This window comes from Pithys albifrons, chromosome 28 (genome assembly GCF_047495875.1).
Source record: "Pithys albifrons albifrons isolate INPA30051 chromosome 28, PitAlb_v1, whole genome shotgun sequence".
Classification (NCBI taxonomy): Eukaryota; Metazoa; Chordata; class Aves; order Passeriformes; family Thamnophilidae; genus Pithys; species Pithys albifrons.
The window spans coordinates 5,903,433-5,925,877 of NC_092485.1; the positions used below are offsets into that span (position 1 = coordinate 5,903,433).

At 56.2% G+C, this 22,445-nt stretch overlaps 1 protein-coding gene across 2 annotated transcripts in view; it reads right to left on the reverse strand.

Moving 5' to 3' along the window:
- The window catches only part of FOXP4 (forkhead box P4), a 55,697-nt gene extending 33,715 nt beyond the window's left edge, over positions 1-21,982 (reverse strand). For both annotated transcript variants that reach the window (XM_071578508.1, XM_071578507.1), the window contains exons 1-2: positions 21,703-21,982; positions 1,239-1,455 (exon numbers count right to left, since the gene is read on the reverse strand). In XM_071578508.1, the coding sequence (XP_071434609.1) occupies positions 1,239-1,439 (201 nt within the window). In that variant the 5' untranslated portion in view covers positions 1,440-1,455; positions 21,703-21,982. The remainder of the gene's footprint in view (positions 1-1,238; positions 1,456-21,702) is intronic.
- Positions 21,983-22,445: the final 463 nt, after the last annotated feature.

Sequence of the window (22,445 nt, forward strand, 5' to 3'; positions counted from 1 at the left end):
AGGGTAATCACACCAGGAATTCCCCAGAAGTGCAAAAGGGTGAAATTAAACATCAGCCGTGCTTTGGGCAGGGCAGGATTCACTGGGTGAGCCCAGGGAGCATCCACAGGGACGAGCCAACAGCACAGCTCTCTGTGCATTGGAAAAGCCTTTTTTCCGCTGATTTTCTGGAGGAAATTCCCTGTTTCACACCCACCATTTGCATCATTTTGGCTGGGTGGGATCAGGGGGCTGCTGTTCCCCCCTGCCCGGCTCCCAGTGAGGTGAAATCGGGCTGGGGAGCGCGGCGGCTCCATGGCAGGAGCATTACACGCATGATTACCCCTCGGATCCGGGGAGCAGGGGCTTAACTGCGTGCGAAACGGCTGTTATCCAGGTAATGGATTTACAGCACTCACTACTAAAGTATCAGACACAGCAATTTTTTACAGCTTTCACGCTGGAATTTATGGCTCAGGGAGGCGATCTCCAAACGAGGCAGGGATCATTGCCTTATTTAGTAGCCGAGGAGGAAAATTTATGTTTTTGCCAAAGTTTGTTTTGAAAGGTAACCTGCAGGCAGGGCCCCCCTTCCCAAGGCTGCCTGAGGGGACACGTGTGCCAGGGGCTCCCCGAGGGGCACACGTGTGCCAGGGGCTCCCCGAGGGGCACACGTGTGCCAGGGGCTCCCCGAGGGGCACACGTGTGCCAGGGGCTCCCCGAGGGGCACACATGTCTGCTCAAGGACAGAGCTGCTGCACACACATGTCACAGTCACACGTGCTCTCAGCCAAGTGTGTGAGGTGAATTCTTCAGCTAAAGGCACCAGGAGCCCCAGGGAATGGCAGACCAGCTCTGCTCACTCACCTGGACAACCAAATACAGGCTCGGAGAACACCTGCTCTTATGTCTAGCCAAGGTCTTTGGTCTCACATTCCTCCTCTTCCTCAAACCAATGGGGCACAGAGCAGGCAGGACCATCCCCCTCAAAACAGAGCCATCTCTGGAGCACCAGGAACCAGCTCAGGAGCCACACAAATAAAAGGGCTCCATCTCCTGAGGGATGTGCACCCCAAGGGCAGGCAGCTGCTTCGTGGGGCGGCACCTGCACCCCGGCTGGAACGGGGATGACCAAGCCTGGTGGAACCCACCTGAGGGGATAAGGAGGGGTAAAACCAGGTGTTGCCCCCATGGCACATTCTTGAAAGACCCAGTTCTGTGTTGGATGGTGTATGAAGGAACAGGGGTGTTGGTCCTACCTGCTGCTGCTGGAAGTGCAGGAGCTCCACGGGGCTCATCTCGCCGTTGGCCTCCCCTGCGGCGGCTCCGTCGCGCCCACCGCCTGCGGTGCCACCGCCCCCGCCGCCCCCGCCGCCATCGGGCTGCTGGCTGAGGCTGCTCACCCCGTTCTGGGCGGAGGGAGTGGAACGTATCGTCTCCGAGGCAGATTCAACCATCATGACTCGCTAGCAGGACCTGAGGAGGAGGAGAAGGAGGAGAGAGCAGCGTCTGAGAGCAGAGTCCAGAATTCCCGGCTGGCACCGCCATTCTGCCTGCCCTGTCCCTGATCCCAGTGAAATCCTGCAGAGGTGGGATGTCAAATCCTGTCCAGTTTTAGCTGTGTTCAGTTTACCCCCCAAAAATAAACATGCAGCAGCATGAGCTGCCACGGACACGCTGCTGGCCCTGCACATCCCTGTGCAAGGCAAGTGTAACCTGCTCCTCAGGAAACCCCACAATTCCAGCTTTCTCTGAGCCTGATGCACGACATACAGCCTCAGGAATCCGGGTATTTTCACTGAATCCCAAAATATTTCACTTTATAATGCTGGAGACAGCACAGCTGGAGTCCCAGCAAGGCTGCACACGGAGCACGAGGAGCCTGAGCCACGGATCTCACTGTGAAAATCCCAACAAAGTTGAAACACTTCCTCAAAGTGCTTCAGCTCTCAGCAAACCAGCACTTCCCAGCAGGAGAAACCACCTGGCAGGAAAAACCACCTGGCAGGTTTGCAGGCAGGTTGAGGAAGGCCAAATGCTCGGCAGAGCTGGGATGTGCAACAAGAGCACGGCAGCAGATCAGCTGGAAAGTCCTCCCTTCCTCCCAGTCTCTGCTCAGTGGGTTTGGATTAGTGGGCAGGTTGTTGGCTGGGAACCTGAGGGTCCCCTTTTCTGGGAGAAACTCCTGGTTCTGGGCTGGCACTGGAGGAAACAGAACCACCACATCCAGCATCGGTTCCTGCCACTCCGGCAGCATCCGCCGAACTCCTGGGGCCACATCCAGCCCTGACACAGGCACGGACCAACCAGGGGCACAGGACCCCACCAGAGTGAGGGTCTCTCCCTCCTTCCAACACAGACTTTCCTCTGTGGAAAAGCAGAGGACAGAGTTTTATCTCATTCCATCCTTCTCCATCCCCACTGCAGGCGCCGGCACGAGATCGGTGCTCACCCAGCGCCGCTCACGGAGTTTGAAACAAGAGGGGAATAAAGACTGAGGATGAGGAGAAGAAATACTGTCTCTCCCTTTTCTTCCCCCTCTTTTTTTCCCCCATTTCCCCCCTCCCCACCCCAAAAGCCGAGAGACAAACCACGAACAACATAATTGCTGAAATGTGGCGTGTAATAATCGCTATTCAGGGCTGATCATTCATATTAAACAGGGTGCAGCGAGCTGCTCATTTGCATGTTTGAGATTATATGCATTTCAAAAGTCATTTCCGCAGGGTATATGACTGACATTAATTCCCATGGGGAGCTGCTGGTTCCCTCCCACTGTCCCAGTGCTCCCGGATCCACACAGGGTGACACACCAGTGGCTGTGGGACAGTTCAAGGTTAACAGCATTACTGGGATTTGGGTTTGGTTGGAGCACAGGAGAAGGGATGAGAGCCCGGCATGGTTGGAGCAGCTTCCCAAGGTTTGGGAAAGGATGAAATGCTCAGAGGATGCTGCGTTAGGAGCAAATATCTGGAAAAAATAAATCACTTTTTGCCTTTAACGCTATATTTGTTCCTTCCCCCTTTCAATTTCAAACAAATGCCTGCAGAAATATTACATTATTGCTGTTCCTATTCCCATCTTCCTTCTGAAATCCACTGCCTGCTCCGTGTTTTGACCAGGCACCACAGCAGTGCCGGGCTCTGCCCATGTCCAGCAGTCACACGGCCCAAAACTCCTCGGGATTCAAACAGGGATTTGACTTTTATACAGAGAACAAGAATATCCAGAGTTACAACAGGAAGTATTAAAAAAGGGGGGAAAAAAATGGTTTTGGAAAGGATGTAAAACTTTCCTGGCTTCGGGCATAAACTGAAGCTTAACTATTGGGAATTAGGAGGAAATCTCCTCTGGTGGAGGAGCTGTGGGCTCGCCCCGGCCCCTGCCAGGGGCGGGAGCTGGAGCAGATTCCCGCAGCCTGGGTGATTCCCGGAGCCGGGGACACAGGGCCAGTTGGGTTCCCTCTCCAAGTCTAGTAAAACTCGACTTCCCGTTCACAAACCCTACGGGATGCTGGAGTGTCTGGGATCCCAACGCTGCAAGGGAAGTCATAAAAGAAAGTCATAATAATAATAACGAAAATATTTCCATTCCTATAAAGTTTTACAAAACCTGAAAGAAAAAAAATTAAGCCAGTGTCTGCAATGTTATAAAGTGGATTTAAATTAGGAATGAGCACTTTTCCAGCCAGGACTGATCCCGGATGACTGAAGCTACACTGGGAAGAGCAAAGCTCGGCCGCGCGACCGGCAGTGATGCCGGAGCACACGTGCATCCCTGCACACAGCTGGGGGGATCCACGGCATCCCAGCTCCTGCCTCTCATCTGGTTTAGTTCAAACACAGACAGTATTCCAGGGATTCTCCATATGCTGGTATCCAGAGGGTCTAATCGGGATCAGACCTTCCCCCAGGCAGAAAGGCAGGGACCGTGTCCAGACAGTCAGTGCGAAGACCCAACACCCAGATAAAGTGGGAAAGGGTGGGTTTAGTTAAAAGGGGAGGGAAGGAGGAGCCCCCTCCAATGGCAACAGCAACAGAAGCTGCGCCAATGGATCATTAATTACCATTAATTACCATTTCAGACTCAAAATCTCCTCACTGAACCACCGCTCTGCCTTTTTTTTTTCCCTTTTACTCAACCACGCACCTTCTGTAGGACAAAGAAAAGGAAACGGAGAATTACAAACGGAGCAACGAATCCCCCTGCCTTTAGCAGGACCATATGGCTACGAGGGTGTATTAATTACCGTTGCTTTTAATTAACAATTGCTTCATCTGAGCAGGAGCATTTCCTTGACATCCCTCGACTTGCCGCTAACCTGCGTGGTGCACGTGCCACACCGAGTCATCAATCCCGGTTTATTGACATCCATCCCTCCCGCAAACAGGCACGATCCCAGGGTTTTCCAATTAACACCTCCGCACTCTCTAATTAGCGCGATTAACAGGCTGATGGATGCCCAGAGCTTCTCTGCAAGGGAAGAGCGGCTCAGCTGCCGGGATGTCGGACAAGGCTCCCACTTCATGCGATCGACACGCGTGTGCCACATGTCCCGTGGGAGCACCACATGTGTGCCACACCACGGAGCCCGGCACTGCCACGGAGTCCAGCATCGCCATGGAGCCTGGCATCGCCATGGAGCCCGGCATCGCCACGGAGCCCGGCATTGCCACGGAGCCCGGCATCGCCATGGAGCCTGGCACTGCCATGGAGCCTGGCATCGCCACAGAGCCTGGCATCGCCATGGAGCCTGACACTGCCACGGAGCCCGGCATCGCCACGGAGCCCGGCACTGCCACGGAGCCCGGCATTGCCATGGAGCCCGGCACTGCCACGGAGCCCGGCATCGCCACGGAGCCCGGCATCGCCACGGAGCCTGACACTGCCACGGAGCCCGGCATTGCCATGGAGCCTGGCATCGCCACGGAGCCCGGCATCGCCACGGAGCCTGACACTGCCACGGAGCCCGGCATTGCCATGGAGTCTGGCATCGCCACGGAGCCCGGCACTGCCACGGAGTCTGGCACTGCCACGAAGCCTGGCACTGCCACGAAGCCTGGCATCGCCACGGAGCCTGGCACTGCCACGGAGTCTGGCATTGCCACGGAGCCCGGCACTGCCACGGAGTCTGGCACTGCCACGAAGCCTGGCACTGCCACGAAGCCTGGCACTGCCACGAAGCCTGGCATCGCCACGAAGCCCGGCATCGCCACGGAGCCTTCTGGAGCACCAGGAGAACGGGAAGGATGGACACAGAGGCAAGAGGGACAACAGACTCAAAACAAGTATTTCCACCAAAGGATGTGGGACCTTTAGGAGCAGGAACAGCACATGAAGCATTTACAGCGATTCCTCTCAAAAGCTCCCAAGGAATTCTGGGGCATCCAGACCCACCCAAAACGATGCCACTTCTCCACCTGAATCTGCTCCACCCCATGAAAATTAAACAGCACTTCTTGGTCCCCGGAACCCGAAGGAACAGGTACAGCCCCACCACGAGTTCCTCAGAAACAATTGCCTGAACACCTATTTTAGCAGCATTCCCTATTTTTAATTATCCTCAATACCAAGATCCTCAGAGGCTCCATAACTTTGGGCTGCCCTTTACAGGTGGCCTGAGGGACCAGGGCCATGTGTGGTCCCAGTGTCACAGGCACTTCCTCCCCTCTGTCCCTCTCCACGACTGCTGTGGGTGCCCCTCAGCCTCAGTTTCCCCAGTTACAAACTCAAAGAGCTCAAAACCATCACCCAAGGAGGGATGGGGCAGAAGGGTGGGAAACACCACTGGGAAAATGCTCCCCCCACATCTCCATGACCTCAGCAAGGCCCTGGAAACAAACCAGCACAGGACAGCACAGGTGACACCACACACTGACACACAGCCTGGTACTGCAATGCTCCCAAGGGCACTTCTGCCCTTCCCACCACATCCCAGCAAAAGTGCATTTTCCAGACCCTTCCTCCCAGCTCCAGCCTGCCCAGGACACGAAGGGGAGGTGGGGGCTGCTCAGTGAGTGTTCTCCCTGCAGCTGCTCCCGCAGGTACCAGTGGATGCTGGAGGAGCCACAGCCCCAGGAAATCCCCCCAAAAGCTCTCGGAAGTCTGTGGGATGTTCCTCTGCACAGCTGGGAGAAGAGGACAGCGGGAGCTGGATCCCAGCACCGGATCTGCTCCGAGCTACGGGAAGCTGAGCAGCCTGCCCGTCCTGCTCCGGCAGCGCCGGCTTTGGGAAGCGGCTGATAATCTTAAAAGGCTTCGGCTGGAAGAGAAGCAGCAGCCGGGATTGCTCCGAGAGTGGCTTTTTACCCTTTAATTAACACATAAACACATGGAAATGTGGAAAGGGGATTAAAATAAAGTCTGGGGGAGCTGAAACGAATCTAGAGCATTACTGTAAATTAGAAGATATTTAAGGAACCAAGGACTGGCTAAGCCCAGACACTGCTTTAATGGGATCTCACCTCTGGGCACTTTCATCTCCCACTTTCATCTCCCTCCCAGCAACTTCTTTGGGAAGAGCCAACCTCGGGCACTCACCTTCACCCCCCAGCTCTCCTCACCTGCCTCGATGCCATCACACCCCGGCCACGCTCACAGGCACCAGCGACCATCAGGCAGCAGAGAGTGTTTGCTGCTCCACAGAAACCAAGCAAGAACAACCTCAGCGAGGTTCTCCTCAAAGGTTCTTCTCCCCAGAAAGAGGGGTAGGATCAGCACACTTGAAGGGCTGGAGCACACCTGAAAAGCACCTCCAATGGGGTAAGCCCCAGGTCTGTGTCTGTGAGTGGGGCATGGCACTGCCCCTCTGCCTCTCCAAAACACGTCACCTGTGGAGCATCCTCTGCTCTGCGGAGCTCACACCAGACACCTGAGCACAGCCAACCTCATGGGAGATCCTGGCACCCATCCCAGCAAGCCATCCCACGCAGGGCATTCCCAGGGACACCAGTGGCTAAGCAGGCACCTCTCCCAATCCCTGCCAAGCTTCGAGGAATGTAAAATCCCCTCCCAGAGCAGATGTGAGACTGGCTGGACACAGCTGGGCTGGTGTTGGGCACCAGAGCTGCTGCTCCATCCTGGCTCCCTGGGCACGTGCCAGGCACCGGGCGGCTGCTCCATCCTGCTCCATCCTGGGTTCTCTTGCTGTGCTCTTGAAAAGATTAAAAAAAAGAGCCCCACTCCATCTCATTAAGAAAGTAAACACAAGAGCCGTCTAAGTGTCTAATTAAGCTTCTAATTAGTCCCTGCTTGTTACTAATGCAAATTAGATTACTCCGCTTAACTACAGCATGTCCACAACACCCTTGTTAATTGCGGCCTTTTGAAATTAAATTACTCCCTAATTAGCATATCAAAGCCATTGATTCGGAGCCAGGAAAGATGAGGGCAGGAGGAAGCCGAACGCCAAGTTTTGTTAATCAGGGATGTCTAATTAAATAGTGACGTGGAGCACGGGGGGCTCCTGCCTCGCTGCTCTGGAGCCACACGTGGGGGCCCAGGGGATCCTGGGCGGGGCAGCCCCTCGGTGGGTGCCAGTGGTCTGCACCCACCATGGACCATGTCTGTGGCACTGGAGCATCCTGGTGGGTTGGGATGCAGGTCTGGCACCCGTGTCCCATCAGACTGGGATGCAGGTCTGGTACCCGTGTCCCATCAGACTGGGATGCAGGTCTGGTACCTGTGTCCCAGTGGATGCACACTGAGAGCAAGGCAAGGGGCAAGGCCCAAGCTCTGGGAAGTCCCCATGGAGCTACATCAGCCACCATAGTGCCAGGTCCAGCCTTGGAACGAGGGAAGGCACTTGAAGAAGCCTCCAAGTTCTCATCTACCATAAAACTTGCTTTGCTTCTGTCTAATGTGTTCCAAATGGGAATTCAAAGGCCAAACATCCTAAAATGCAGACGTGGCCCTCTGCACCCATGGAAGTAGGGTCACCCTGCTCCCAGCACTCATGGAGCACCTCCAAAATCCTTGGTGACCCTCACAGGAGCAGAAGAGGCACCTCAGTGAAGACAGAAGGGGCTGGAAGAGGCCACAGCATCTCTCACCTGTAGGATCGCAGATCCAGCTTGGCTCAAACCCCCTCATGGCACAGGGGAATGCTCACACAGGAGGGTCCTGACACCAAATCACCCCTTGCCCAGGGAACCAAACTGGGGGAACACATCTTCCTGCCAGTCATGAGGAGTCCATGGATGGGAGACCCCCACCCACATCCCCCATCCCAGCAGGAATCAACCAGTGTCTGGCTCAGGTCCGTCCTTCAGAGAACACCAAACCACCTCTTGGCTCTCACTCAAGTTATCCCCAAAATCCCCCAAAACCTTCAACCCCAAATTGCCAACGGGACATAAATAACGGAGCCACGAAGGAAGAGTCTGAATCCAAAGGTAACCAGGGATAATCACTCCAAGGAGAGTGAAAATGAACCAAATGCCTAATTTTTAAGTTACTTCAATAACTTCCTGAATGACCCAGTTCTTCACATGTTATAACTTTTCCTCTTTTTTTTTTTTTTTGTTTAAAGAGGTGGGAAGGGAAAAAAAATAAAGGGACGAAGATTGGAAAAGTTTAATAGAGGGAGAAAAAGTCTATTAAAAAAAAAAATAAGGCAGGCAGCTCGTCTCGGGGGAAGAGCTGAAATATTAAAGAAAGGAAAATCGCTTCTCCGGCTGCCGAGCCAGAGGAGGAGAATAGAGCAGCTGGAAGAGAAGGAGCCGGGCACTTTTAATTGAAAAAAAGGAGATTCAAATGAAATATCCAATATCCCCCGTTAAAGAAAGGAAGAAAGACGGACTCTGGCCGCTTTGCTTCGCTGAGAAATTGCTACAGCCCCAACTTTTCTTTTTCTCCCCCTTCCTCGAAGTTATAGGAAAGAGGGATGAGAGAAAAGAAGGGAAAAAAGGGTCTTTCATACGAGAGGAACTCAAGGGAAAGGGGGAGGAGGGCGGGGAGAGAGACCAAGTTTTATTCATTTATTTTATTTTATGAGATGAGTTAAAAATAATATGTTTAAAAAAAAAAAAGGCAGAGTTTTATAATGTCACAGTGTTTGGAAGCAGCAGAGGGAGCAGAGAGGGGGGAAAGCAACTAAGAACAGAAGGGCCAGCTCCAACCACCCGCCGCACGAGCCTCTCTCCCAACGAGATTCAATTAATTGATAACAAGAGGCATCAAATTAATTTTTCAAGGATGTTAGATTTTGATGAAGGAAAAAATCTCTCTGATTTTAATCGGGGCGGCGTTTAAAAGGCATAAATGAATATCCCTTTCTAATCATCTGAGGCGCCGAGGAAGCACCAAGCGGTTAACGTGAAAATTCAAATCGTTTAATTAGGGGGGGGCAAGGGGAGGTGGCCGTGGTGGGGGAAGGGGACCTGGGGTTTGCTTTTTAAAGAGCTTTATGAAGAAATTATTTTAAAAATTATTTCTTTCAAGCATCTTTGCTCTCCCCCTCTCCCACCCCGAAACGCAGACGCACTTGTAAAAACCCATCTCAGAGGTTTTTCTTTTGAATAGAGACCATTTCCCAGCACAATCTAATTAACAAAAATGATAATGAAGAGGGTGGGAAAAAAAAATCATAGGGAACAAAAAAAGCCCTCCAAACTCCCAGGGAAAAAGAACCCACGGGATGGAGAAGGTGATTCCCAACACGCAGAACTCACGGTCAAGAGCCGCTCTGCACTTCCACACGGGACGAGGTTTTAGGATATGGGACATGATTTTCAGCAAAATCTGCCACCAAATCCTATTAAAATAATGAACAGCAGCTCCCATCGCTGGTGTGGGATGGGATGCAGCTGCAATCAGTGCAGCCATCATCCCAAATCCATTTCCAAAGGTTTCCCTGGCATCTCCCCGTAAATCCCAACTCTTTTCAAGCCTCTTCCCACAAGCCCAGCTCACACTGGTTTTTACCCCGCTATCCACACTCACAGTGGGGACACACATCCCAGTGCACACCCCACCTGGCATTCCTGCTGCAGCATCCCACTGGCACCAGAGCCCTCAGCCCTCCCGAGCACACGGAACATCCACACGCCCAAAATCACCTCCTGTTTGCAGCCAGCCTGGATGGTCCCCACAGAGGCACCCGCCTGCCACAGCCTGGGGACCCCAAGGGACAGGAGGGACCTTCCCCTTGGAGAGAGGCACAAAGGACAGCGACCCGTGCGAGCTGAGGAAGAGGAGGGCCATGAGAAAACATCCCCATTTCCCTGCGAGAAAGGCTCCCAGCAAGGGGCAGTGATGGGGGAAGCTCTTAAATGAAAATAAACTCCAAACTGCAGGAGCTCCCCCAGTTCCATCCCCTTGGGAGAGGCTGCAAAGGGCAAGGATGGAGTCAGGGAGGAAGAAAGTCACCTGGAGCAGGTGAGGGACACATCGGAGCAGGACGAGGAGCGATGGCAGGGCCATCCCCAGGAGGGACCCGGCGCTGGGACTCGAGTTCCCGTGTCACACGCCAGCGAAACTTTCCAGCCGAGTGGTGTGAAGTCAGACTGGAGGTTGCTAAAAGTCTCTTCTGGCCTTTAAATAATCCAGGGGATGAAAAAACAGCCACGGTGCCTACGGAGCAGGAGGGAGGAACTCAGATGCCACAAGTTTTCCCAGACTCCGTCATGTTTGTGCAGAAATTCATCCAGAAAACGCTCTGGTTAATGCGCTCCCCGCTGCACGCCGATGCTTTCCACTGCAAATCCCATTTCTGTGCAGGAAGAGGCCTGGTTTCCATCCAGAAATTATGCTGCTCACGAGGAGGGAGAAGAAAAAGGCGGTGGGGGGGAGAACTATCCTTGGGCATTTTCAAACTCCTGGTCTGAAGTCCATTTTTTTTGCATCCCAATCGGCGGCATGACCCGGGGCCGGCTCCGTCTCGCAGCCCTGCCAGAGCCTGTCTCCACACTGCCAAACTTTCCTGATTTTATTTCCACACAGCTCGGCTCCTCCATGCACAGGCTCCACATGCCCTGTGTCTTTGGGCACCTGGCACCCTCCCAGAGCAAACCCAGCCCCGCAGACGAGCACAGCTCCCGACAGCTCCGCTCGGAGCTGCCACAGCAACATCACCAGAGATTTCTCCAGCCCTTTCTTAAAAGCTGGGAAGCAGCACACTCAGCAGAGGCTGTGCTGGGGTCCTGCACTGGGAATGGGGCCACACTGCCCACAGGGAGGGCTGGAAGGTGTGTTTAACATGTGGGGTGCTCGGGAACAGAGCAAGGCTCGGCGGACAGACACGGAGCATCCCTCCGGCTGCGGGAAGTGTTTCCCCACACAGACCTGTGCTGAAGCCAGAAGGTCTCAAGTCCCTTCTCTGTGTCACCTGGATGAGCCACATTCAGCTACAACATCCTCTTCCAAGGGAGAGCATTCCCCTTCATGACCCTTTGCTGGGCAGTCCAGGAGGCGACACTTCTCCCAGTGCACCCACAGCTGTGGCTCCATCCCAGAGGGATGGCAGCAACTCTCCATGGCTCCAGCATCCCTCTGGATCACTGCCAAGCTGACAACACAGGAAGGTGATCTGGCCCCATGGCATCACTCTGGTGTCACCCTGGCATTCCCAGCTCATGCCAATCCATCCAGACTCCTGAGCCCTGTGCATCCCCACAGCTCAGTCTGTACCACACAGCGCATCGGGACACAGCACCTTCCCAAATCCAGGCAGCAGATCCCTGCTTTGTGCACTGGGACAGAGCTGTGGATGAAATTAAGGCGCTGTGCACCTCCTGAATCCCTGCTCATCCCAGGCACTGGGTGACACTTCCCCAAGAACAGTGAGAATCCAAACAAGCTCAGCTTCAGGAACCAGCCATGGCCCCAGGAGCAGCATCCCGGTGGCTGCTGATGCTCCAGGCTCAGTAGCCACGGAAGCCGTGGGACAGACAGCACTGTGCAAATCCGGGGGTTATTACTATTAATTGTGCTCCCTCCACCCCTCCTAAAAATAACCCTCAGCCTTGAGAATGTTAGTTAATGATTCACCAACTGCTGTAACACCCTACACCTCATCCCAGCCTGCAGCTCCTGCCTGCCCAGTCCTGGGTCCTGTGAGCACCTCTGGATGCTGGAGCAGAAATGGGCTCGAGATACCCAGTGCCCACCTGGCTCCTAAAGTGTCCCCTGGCTGGGCAGGACTCAGCCCCAGACAATGGGAAGAACAGCAAGAAACAAACTGCTTTCTTTAGGGGGAAACCCAGAAATCCTCAGCCCAGGACTCTCACAGTCACAGGTGGGGGTGCCCACCCCGGGCTGGGTGCCCACGGGAAGCTTTGCCCCCTGGCAGCTGCACCACAGCTCCCAGCTCCCCACAGCCCTGCTCCTCCACAATCAGGTCACAACATCTTCCTGCATCTCCCACTGAGGACACACACAACCCTCTCCCTGTCCCCAGAGCACATGGCCCTGGGCAGGCAGTGAGCACTGGGAACACCCGCTGCAGGACACTGTGCCACAGGAGCTGTCACCACTCACCCTGGGCAGGGCACAAACCCAGGGGACATCCCTCATCCTCCCGAGACCAAAAATCATCACATCATGGTGAGGGAAGGCAACAACACTGGGAAACAGCATCAGGCAAGACATGAAGAGGCCACAGTTTGGATCACCAGGTCCCCCAGGGACACAACCCACCTCCCTGCCCACTCCAGCCTCAACACAACCCAGAGCTCCTGCCCACCGGCAGGAGCTTTAAAACACCAATTATTATTTAAAACCTCTGTCTAAAACCAGTGACTTTTGCTCGTTCCCAGAGTGATTCCCAGAGCATTTGTATCTCCAACAGGGAGGACCGGCAGAGACCTCCACTGCGGTCGGAAAACCAACTCTGCAATGGAAGGAGATGCACGTCCCCTCCGAGGGCAGGGGTCTGTCCTTCTGTCCCCCTCTCAGAGGAAGGGGCACAGTGTCCCCCTCTCAGAGGAAGGGGCACAGTGTCCCTCTGCAGCATCCCAAATCCACAGCTGGAAATTCAGCAGCACTGACACTCCCCACCGCGGCATCCACTGCTCCGGCACGGCAGGGACCAGATGGCACCAACCTTCCCCAAAGCCAGCACCGACCCCCCAACGACCCCCTCGGCTGTTAAACTCCATCCCATCACATTCCTAAGTGGAGCAGACACTTCATCAGGGAGTATTTTACACCCACCAGCTCCCTAAGCCGCGATGCCGCGTCGGCACCGCCGTAACTCCCACATGGAGCAGGAACGAGGTGGTGTTTGATCCGCGGACAGGGCTGCTCCAACAGCTCCAAAGTCTGACCCAGATTCAGAGCTGTGGCTTCACTCACAGAGGAAAAGACATTTGTTCAGGGCTTGAGCCCACCAGCATCAAGGGAAAGACTTCAAGGCATTTCGGAACAGGCCCTGCCACGCTGGGTAAAAATAAAACCTGGGTTAAAAGGAGAAGTGCGAATAACCCGAACAGAGCCGAGCTGACCCTGGTCTGGCAACACATCCAGAGGGTCCCGAGCATCCTTCAGGGCAGAGTCCAGTCCCAGGATCCATCCCATGGAAAGGAGCTGAGGTGGACCCTGCAGTCCCAGAGCAGCAGCCACTGAGCAGAGGAAATGGGAAACTCAGACTCAAATTTCAGCAAAAATCTTCCGCCTGTCACCACAGCAGAAGAGGGATGAAACGAACACCCTGTCACACCACGGGAGCACAGCTCGGCCAGGAATCCCTTCCCAGGGCTTCTCCAGCATGCTCACACCCCCATCCCTCACAGGATGGATTTTAGGACATTTTCCTTACCCTGTGTCTCTTGGGAGTGCAGTGACTGACATCTCCCCTCCCCAAAATGCACAACAAAGCCAAAACCAGGGACAGCTTCCCAAGACCGCACAGATCCCTCCATAGGCTTCATCCCCATCCATCAGGGTCTCCTGTGGAAACCAGGACAGCTCTGACCCAGTCAGGTTCAGGGCCCATGCAAAGCCTTTCCTTCACCTCTGCATGGGGCACAAGCAGCACCCCACAAACACGGCACCCCCAGCACTGGAGATGGAGTGCAGGGAGATGGGAACGGGACGGGCTGGAGGGGCAGGAAGAGGGACAAGTGCCCCAGACTGCAGGTGCTGAGAGGCTGAGACAAATTGGGAGCAATGGGATGTGCAGCAGAACCCTCCTCCTCCTTCCCCAGCCCCAGATTTACCCTCGCAGCAGGTGACAAGGGCCCTTTTTGCTTTCCAAAGGAGCAATCATGTCGATTTTGAGGGTTTAATTTATTAACAGTGAACACCTATGGCAGCCTGGATCCCCAAACCCTCCTCTGGCAGAGCTGGAGCAGAGCATGGGGCACAGCAGCAGGAGATGGGGACAGGGAGACCCTCCCCTGCCCACAAAACAAACCACAGCCCACCAGGACCCTGCTGCAGAAATGCAGAACAACAGCGGGGCTGCTCCATCCAGGGAGCGACTTCACAGCAGGGAAAGCAGGTTGGGGTGTAAAGGAGAAAGCATAAGATCTGGGGAAACAACCCCAGGGAGAGGCAAAGCTGGAGACAGTGCTTTGTAAATGCTCAGCTTCGCCCCCACCTGAATCCACCTTGGCAAAAACAAGGGGGTTTGCAGCTCTGTCTGGCACAGCACATTTCCAAAATCCACATTTCTTGCCACAAAAGTTACAGGACACTTCTCCCCACGCCTTGATTTTATCTTCTATTTCTTAATAGGCCTATATTTCTATTCCAGACATGAGTTACCCCACGCTCCAAGAACTTCCCTCCTGCTGTCAGGTCTGGCAGCATCCCAGAGGGATCAGCCAGGGCACCCTGGACTCTGGAGGAAGGACCAGCTCGCTGGGTGATGGCCACCCACTGGGAAACCCTCCTGGTGGCACAGAGCACCTCATCCTCCCTCTCTCACGGCTGGGACATGGTGGCTGCAGGGACACAGACTGAAAAGTGGCACCCAGAGGGGACACAGCACCCCAGGTCACAGGAAAACACTTCTCCCTGTCCAGCACAAAGTCTCTGCCCAATATCCCCACCCTGACCCTGGCTCAGTTCAGACAAAAACTCCCGATGCTCAGCAAGAAACTTCATCTCTGCCAGGTATTTCCTGCCACAAGTTGTCCCCTCACCCTGGGTGGCTCCTCCAATACACTCATGACATTCCAAGACATAGTGAGACATCCCCTGCTGTTCTCTGCCATCCCTGCCAGGCCTTTTCTTCCCCAGGAGCTGGAGGGGAAGCCATGCCAGAGCTGAGGGACCCCCAAAGCCCCATATCCCCGCAGGGTTTGGGGACAGTCCTGCACCAGGAGCATCCTCCCAGCAGACCCAGGACTGCATGGACAAAGCAGGATCCCTCATGCTGGCACTCCCCTCCCACAGTGAGCAAACCAATGGATGAGGGTGATCCAACTGAGCCCCAAACCCAGTGCCAGCTTCAGGACATGAGCGAGCTGTCCCTGGGCCACAGAGCACCAGCAGGAGGTCACTGGGCAAACACATCCCCACCAAGGGGCAGAGCAGACACCTGGGAAGCAGGAATCCAATTCCAAGGGGCCACCAGACGAAGCAGATGCTCCTGGAACACAAAATCTCAGTGCATTTTTGCTCACAAGTTCTGGCCTTGTATTCTGCATTAAGCCACCAACCTCGAGCGCTCCTCTGCTGTCCCTCTTTTCCAAGGATGGAGTCACCTTTTCCCAATCCATGACAGCTTCTCCCATGTGGTCCCAACCACATCTCACTACAGGCAAACAAATAAAGGTCAGTCCCCAGCTCACAGACTCACAACAAGCAGCAAAACGAAAATCACTCACCTAAAATCTACAGTTTGTGGAATAAACCCACACTTTGAAAAAGCAAGTGAAGAGTTCGGGATCAGAGCTGACAGATCCTGAGGAAGATGGGAGAGGGATGCTCTGCCAGCCCTGCCCAGGGAACTGCCTGCTGCCCCAGATGGCACCGTTGCTGCTTTATGCCTTTATCAGCCTCGGAGCAGTTAAATCCCGCTGGATAAACCCAGCTCTGCAGTAACCTGGCAAAGGTGTGTTGAAATAAGTTGTTTCATCACCACCTGCTGCAGGGGAGCGGCTCATCCCGGCCGATCCCAGCCACAGATCCATGTTTGTTTAAATGGGAGCAGCATCTCCCCGAGCCTCAGAGCTGCCGAGCACCCTGCACAGCACCAGAGCACAAACCCACCACAGTGGAGCTTCCCCCTCCTCCTCCTCCTCCTCCTCCTCCTCCTCCTCCTCCTGGGGGCTGCAGCTGCCCTGCTCCCACCAGGACCATCCTGGTGCTTCCCAGCCCTGTCCACCCAATTCCAGTTCCCACCAAAGCCGGTCACATGGAGAAGGTTTGCCAATGAGGCAGAATAAACAGCTTCCAAATCACCTCCATATCAGGGCCCCCCAAAGGAATTTTTTCCTTCTCTATCACCTTAATTTTTTTTTTATCTTTCCTGAAGAATCTTCCACAGAACAATTTTATTCCCCTAACTTTTGCTTCTGACAAACACAGCTGGGATCCCCCAGCAGAGCCAGGACCCGGTGAAATTTCCTCCACAGCCACCCTCCACTCCCTGTTTTACTACAAAAATCCTTGTTTTTGCTGCCAGCCTGGCTGCACGGGCCGGGAGGAGGGACAGCTTCCGCCGGAACACGCTGCCAAAGGCTGCTGCCAACTTGCCGGGGCACGAGAGCCAGAGGGAAGTGCCACCCCGGGCCGGGGAACGCCGGCACTCGCTCGCTCCACCCTGGGAACGCTCTGCAGAACACGCTGCAAACACACCACTGCTTTCCCCTTAAAAAAGAGAAAAACAGGAGAAAGGATCCCGACTCCCTGGGCCAAGCGCTCTGCTCGTGCCGGGCTCCTTCCCTGCGCATCCCAGACCGTTACAGGCAGCCCTGTGCCCACAGCACTGTAATCCCTTAATGACTTCCCTCCAGCTCAGTCCCAGATCTAATCTCTGCTCCAGCAGGATCTCTACCAAATAAACCGTGGGATGGACGGGTGCCTCTCCTCGCCTCTTCCTCACCGACCTCCGAAGGGAGCAGCTCTCCTCCTGCCTCTCCATTCTCCCTTCTCCCTGATGCCACTCCACTTGCAAACACATTTTTGTCACGGGCAGTCAGATCACCAGCAACGTTTTCTCGTGGAGACTCTGCGCGATGCCAAAAGCCGTTTAAATTAGGAAAAGTTTAAAAAAAACCCTCAAGCAGCGTCTTGGCTGGATTTTATACAACAAACACTCACAGAGAGGGGGGAGAAAAAAATTAGGAAGTTTTTCCAGCTGTGCCCAGCCCCATCTTGATCTACAAGTTCTATCTGACTTTAAAAGGTGCAGCACAGCGAGCAGGGGGAGGTTTTGCAAGGCAGTAAAATGGGTGCAAGTCCCAGAGCCAGCACTGGCCACGGCCCCACGGCGGCTCGAGGGGCCAGGGGCCACCCCAGGGTCACCAGCCAGCTGTGCAGGGACATGGCCCAGCTCCTGGGGTGATTTTTGAGCCCCCCAAGTTTCAATCAGGGGCACTGGCGGCTCCAGAAGTGGCTCACAGAGGATTTTTACACCTTCTGAGGCAAACACACAGAACTCCAAGCTCCCGTGCACTCCTGGTTTTATTCTCCTCCTTTTTCCTTCCCTCTCCCACGAGCTAAGCTCATCCTTCCCATGGCACATCCCTCTGGGGCAGCACTGAGTCCCCTGCCCCATGGAATCCCTGCATCTGTGCTGGAAGAGCTGGAAATCAAATAGGACGGGACAGGAAATTTCAAGTTTCCACTTGCAGAAGTGGCAGGTGACACCGAGGCGGCCACAGGGTCACTTCGGGAGCGGAGGATAAACCCAGGGTGGCCCCGAGGAGGAGATGGGAGACCCTCCTGCACCCAGGGAGAGCTGAGGTTCCAGGAGTGGGGAGCATCCCCTCGAGACCCCCACAAACCACCTGCCAGCCACAACCCAGGGCTCTCCCAGGCTTCAAACGCACCGTGAGGAACAGGGACCAAGAGGCAAACCCACCCCGGCTGTCCCTTCCAGAAATAGGAGCATTTTCCCAAGTCCTCCAGGCTCCCCAACACGCCCTGTGCAGTGGGAAAGGCAGCACAGAGAGCCATCGATGTGTGCTGGATCCAAAGCCGGGACCTCCGGGCTCTCCCGCCCTCCTGCGCTGGGAAGAATGAGCCGGTCCCCGCCGGGGGCACCGCTCGCCCCCCACCCCGCGGCCACAAAGGCACCTCTCCCCTCCGGCCCCGCTCCCCGCCGGACCCACAAGAAAGGAGAAAAGGGGGAAAAAATAAAATGAAAGGAGAGAAACCCCTGAAAGCCGGAGCCGCCCCCCCGCCCCTCCAGCCCCACAGCGAGACACAAACAGCAGCAGCCTCAAAGCATCCCCTCGCCAGCGGCGGCAAAGAAAAGCTCCTGAGCTCTCCGGGCTGCAACTTCACAACTGAGTGCACTCGCATTCCTGCCGGGTTATTAGGAGAGAAAGGCCGAGGGCCCGAGGAGATATTTTAGTGTCACTTGATTTTATACATTGCACAGATTTTTTTTTCCCCTTCTCTTCCACAAACCAACCCTACGGCCGCCCGGCTGGCAGGGAGGAGAGCGGGGCTGGGCACGGCATTTACAGATATTTGCAATATTATCTCTTTGCAGGGCTGGGAGCAGCCCCTTCCCTGCCTTCCCCAGCACCAACTTTAATCCGTTTTATTTCATTTCGCTGTGTTTGCTCAGCCGTCCCCCCTGCCCGCAGACCCCAGCCCTCCCCTCGCCTCCCCTGACCCTGCTGGGCGGCACAGCCCTGGCTCTCGGGCTAAGGGGGGCATTTTCCATGCTGATCCCCTTCTCCTGGACTTTTCCCCCCACCAAATCCAACTCCGTGCTGCGAGACGGGGCCGCCTTGGCTTTAATCAGCGGAGCGATGCAGGATCCGGCCGGGAGCGCGGCCACCCCAGCCCCTCGCCAGGCAACCCAGGAAAAGGCGCTTGGGACGGGGGACACACACAACAGAAAAACCCCACCGACTAATAAATTAAAATTAAAAATAAAAACGAACAGGAGCATATCTGATCAGGAGCTGCGGAGCGTCATTTGGGGCTGAGGCAGCGGGAAGGCTCCAGGCTGTTCCCCAGCCCCGGCCCCGCTCCACAAAGGGCAGGAACAGGAGCCTCGGGGGGCTCCACACCCTGACACAGCCCCAGGGCTTGGCACTGAGAACTCGGCCCCTTCTCCCCCACATTTCCCCTCTTCCCAGTTTGATTGAAATAAACTGAAGAGAAGAAAAAAAATAAATATAAAGGGGGAGAATGAGGTAATTTTTCCAACTCTGATTATTTTCCCCATCTCCGACTATTTTCTCCCTCCAACCACCCCCGGAGTTTGTTAATTTTTTTTTAATAGACTTTGAGGTGGGGTGGAAATTTAAAAAAAATTAATAATACTTTAAATTTAGAGTTAAATTCCACCAAACCCTGAGACTTTGCTATGTTTAATTGAGGATACAGGGAGGAGGCATGAAAGGGAACACGTCCCTGCCGACACCCGGACCGGGTCACGCCGCCCGCGCCAGACACATGTTGGGTTGATTTAACATCAAATCCCTGCTCTCCACAGAACGTATTTCTCGTGTAAATTTTTAACACACCAGAAGAAATTTGTAAAAGTAAATCCTCCTTCTGGTTTGGGTTAAAAACAACCCAACCTTTTAATACAGAAACTAATAACAATTTTATTGTCTGCCCCACAGCTTTACAATGCTCGCGGAAAAGTGAGGTCTCAATACGGTGGAAGTTGGTTTGGAGGGAAAGGCAAATCTTGGGGTATCAACCGATGGGGAGGGAAGAGCTGCCTGAAGCCAAGGAGCGACCCTGGGCAGGAATTCGGACACAAATTCCTCCAGGACTATATTAAGAGCAGCAGAAAAAAAAATAATCCCAGCACAAGTTTTCCAAGCGGGCACTTCCCGACCACGACTCCCAGCAAAGTGGAGTTTGCAGATGCCTTTGAAATATTCCTGCCTTCTCCACACATTTTTCATTTGTATTAAAAAGTGCACAGGAGGGAGAGAGGGAGAAACTCGGCCCTCGGCTTGTTTCTGTTTTAAAAGAGGAAAGAAAAGACCAGAATCACTCCCAAATGGAAAAAGAAAACCCAATTACGCTTCACTTATTCTCTCCCATCCACACCTCCGAACGCGCCTGCCAACTCAAACCAGATTTCCTACACCCAAAGAAATATCCAGAGTCATCCCCTGTGAGCACTGCACTTCCCCAAGTGCCTTTTCTCCTCGAGGGAGGGAGAGAGGAGAGGAGACAGAGGCGCGTTTGTTTATCCCGCGGAGCAGGGAGAGGGAGACGGGAAGAATAGAAATATCTGAACTTTGCCGGCGCTGGGAGAGCATCTCACAACGACGGCGGACCCCGGGGTGGGAAGGGGATGCAAGAGGCAGATCTGGGGCTCCAGGTGCCCCAGCACAGGCTCTGCCATATGCTATTTGCCCGGGAATTTCTGAACTCCCAGAAGACGACGCTCCGTAATAAAACTCCCTGCAAACCCATTATTGTTGCCGGTACAAGAGCAGCGTCCCAGCCCGCCCGGAGCTGCCGCGGCACCGGCATCGGGTCCGCTTAGAGGGACCCCCAAATCCTTGGAAACCCCCCCCAGCCTCGCTCCCTGTCCAAACAAAGACACCCCGAACCCTCGCAAACTTTGCAAGCGAGTGAAACACAGGCTCGGGCGAACCGCGGGGCAGCCGCCTGCCGTCACCCCCTCCGGAATCCAAACCTGCGGGGATTTCTCGGGAATATTCTCCAGCTCCATCCGAAGCCGCGCCTCGTCCTCCTCTCCCTCACCTTGCGGTCTGGGTTACGCTTTTGGCCGCGGCGGTGGATTTTCCCAGGGCTCTGCGGGAGCGGCGGCCGGGCTGGCTGCAGGTTGTCGGGCACGGCGGCGGCTCCTTCTCCCAGGAATTATTGCAAAACTTGGGGCAGACTTAGGGATTTCTCTCTAAGGAGGGAATCGCAGCCCCGGGCCCGAGGAGCGGCGGGTCTATGCCGAGTAAAAATGCGATGGGGGGCGAAAAGGAGGGAAAAAACCCACCCGTGCCCTCCAGCAGCCGGAATTAAACCAAAACTGCCTGAGAGAAAGGAAGGACGGGGGGAAATGGGAAGCACCAACAAAGGGAGCGCCGGGGCGGCTGCAGGGCAGGGGCGGCCGGGCCCCCTCGGGGGTGCGGGACCCCCAAAGCGCCGCAGCGGAGGAGGGTCTGGATCCGGCACCGGCAGCGCAAGTTTCCCGTGCCCGACCCCCCCTCGCCGAGGGGGCTGCGACCCCCCCCAACTCTCCGCCGAAACGCCTCGGGGGCGGCGGCGACCCCCGCGCCCGCCCCGCACCGGGGGCACGGCGGGGACCCCCGCGGGCACCGGGACCCGCCGAGCTGGGGGGACCCCCGCGGGCACCGGGACCCGCCGAGCCGGGGGGACCCCCGGGATCCCCCCCCGGGACCGCCCACCCGCCGGTGCGCACCGATTCCCGGCCCCTCCGAGCCGCGGCCCCCCCAGCGCCGGCCCCGCTCCTTTGTCCGGCGCCGCAACAAAGTTGGGAGCGCGGCGCGGCCGAACGCGGGACCGGCCCCGGCGGGGCGGGGGGGCCGCGGGGCACGGCCGGAGCTCCCGCACCTGCCGGGGGGGCCCGTCCCGCGCCCCCAGCGCGGGCAGCAGCGCGGGGACACGCGGGGAGCGAGGTGCGGGCGGCGACACGCGCGGACCCACCTGGGCGCTCCGGGGCGGGCATGAGCCGCGCTGCTCCTCCGCCTCCCCCCGCACCGGCGCCTTCCCCAAACTTCGACGGGGCGGGCGCGGCGGCGGCGGCGGGGCCGGAGCTCAGGAGCGGCGCGGCATGGCGGGGGGCTCCGGGCAGCGGCGGGGCCGTGCTGCCGAGCGGGGCCGTGCGGGCACCGGGGCCGCCGGGCCGTGGCCGCGCTCAGGTCCGGCTCGGCGCGGCGGCGGCGCGGGCGCGGCGGCGGCGCGGGGCGGGCGCCGGCCGCCCTACCATAGTTCCTCTAAAGCAGGTGCAGCCGCTTTCCCCGCCCGGCCCGAGCCTCCTCCCCTCCCCGGGAGGGGCGCCAGCACCCCCCGCTCGCTGGGGTTGTTTCTGGGGGGGAAGGAGGTGTCACCACCGCCGGGACACACCACTCCCCCCCCGCGCCGTTCTCCCCCCGCCCCGCTGCGTTTTGCTCATTAATGCCTGCGCTAATTGGTTTCTGAGGCGTTTGGTCCCCGGCGCGCAGCGAAGCGCTGGCCTGGGTGGGGGTTCGCCCGAGGGAAACTGAGGCACGGGGTTGGGATGCTGGGAATGCTCGGAGTGCTGGGGATGCTGAGGGTGCTGGGGATGCTGGGGGGGATGCTCAGGGTGCTGGGGATGCCGGGAGGGGGGTGTTGGGGGTGAGGGAGGGAGTGCTGGGAATGATGGGGGTGCTGGGGGAGATGCTGAGGGTGATGGAGATGCTGAGGGT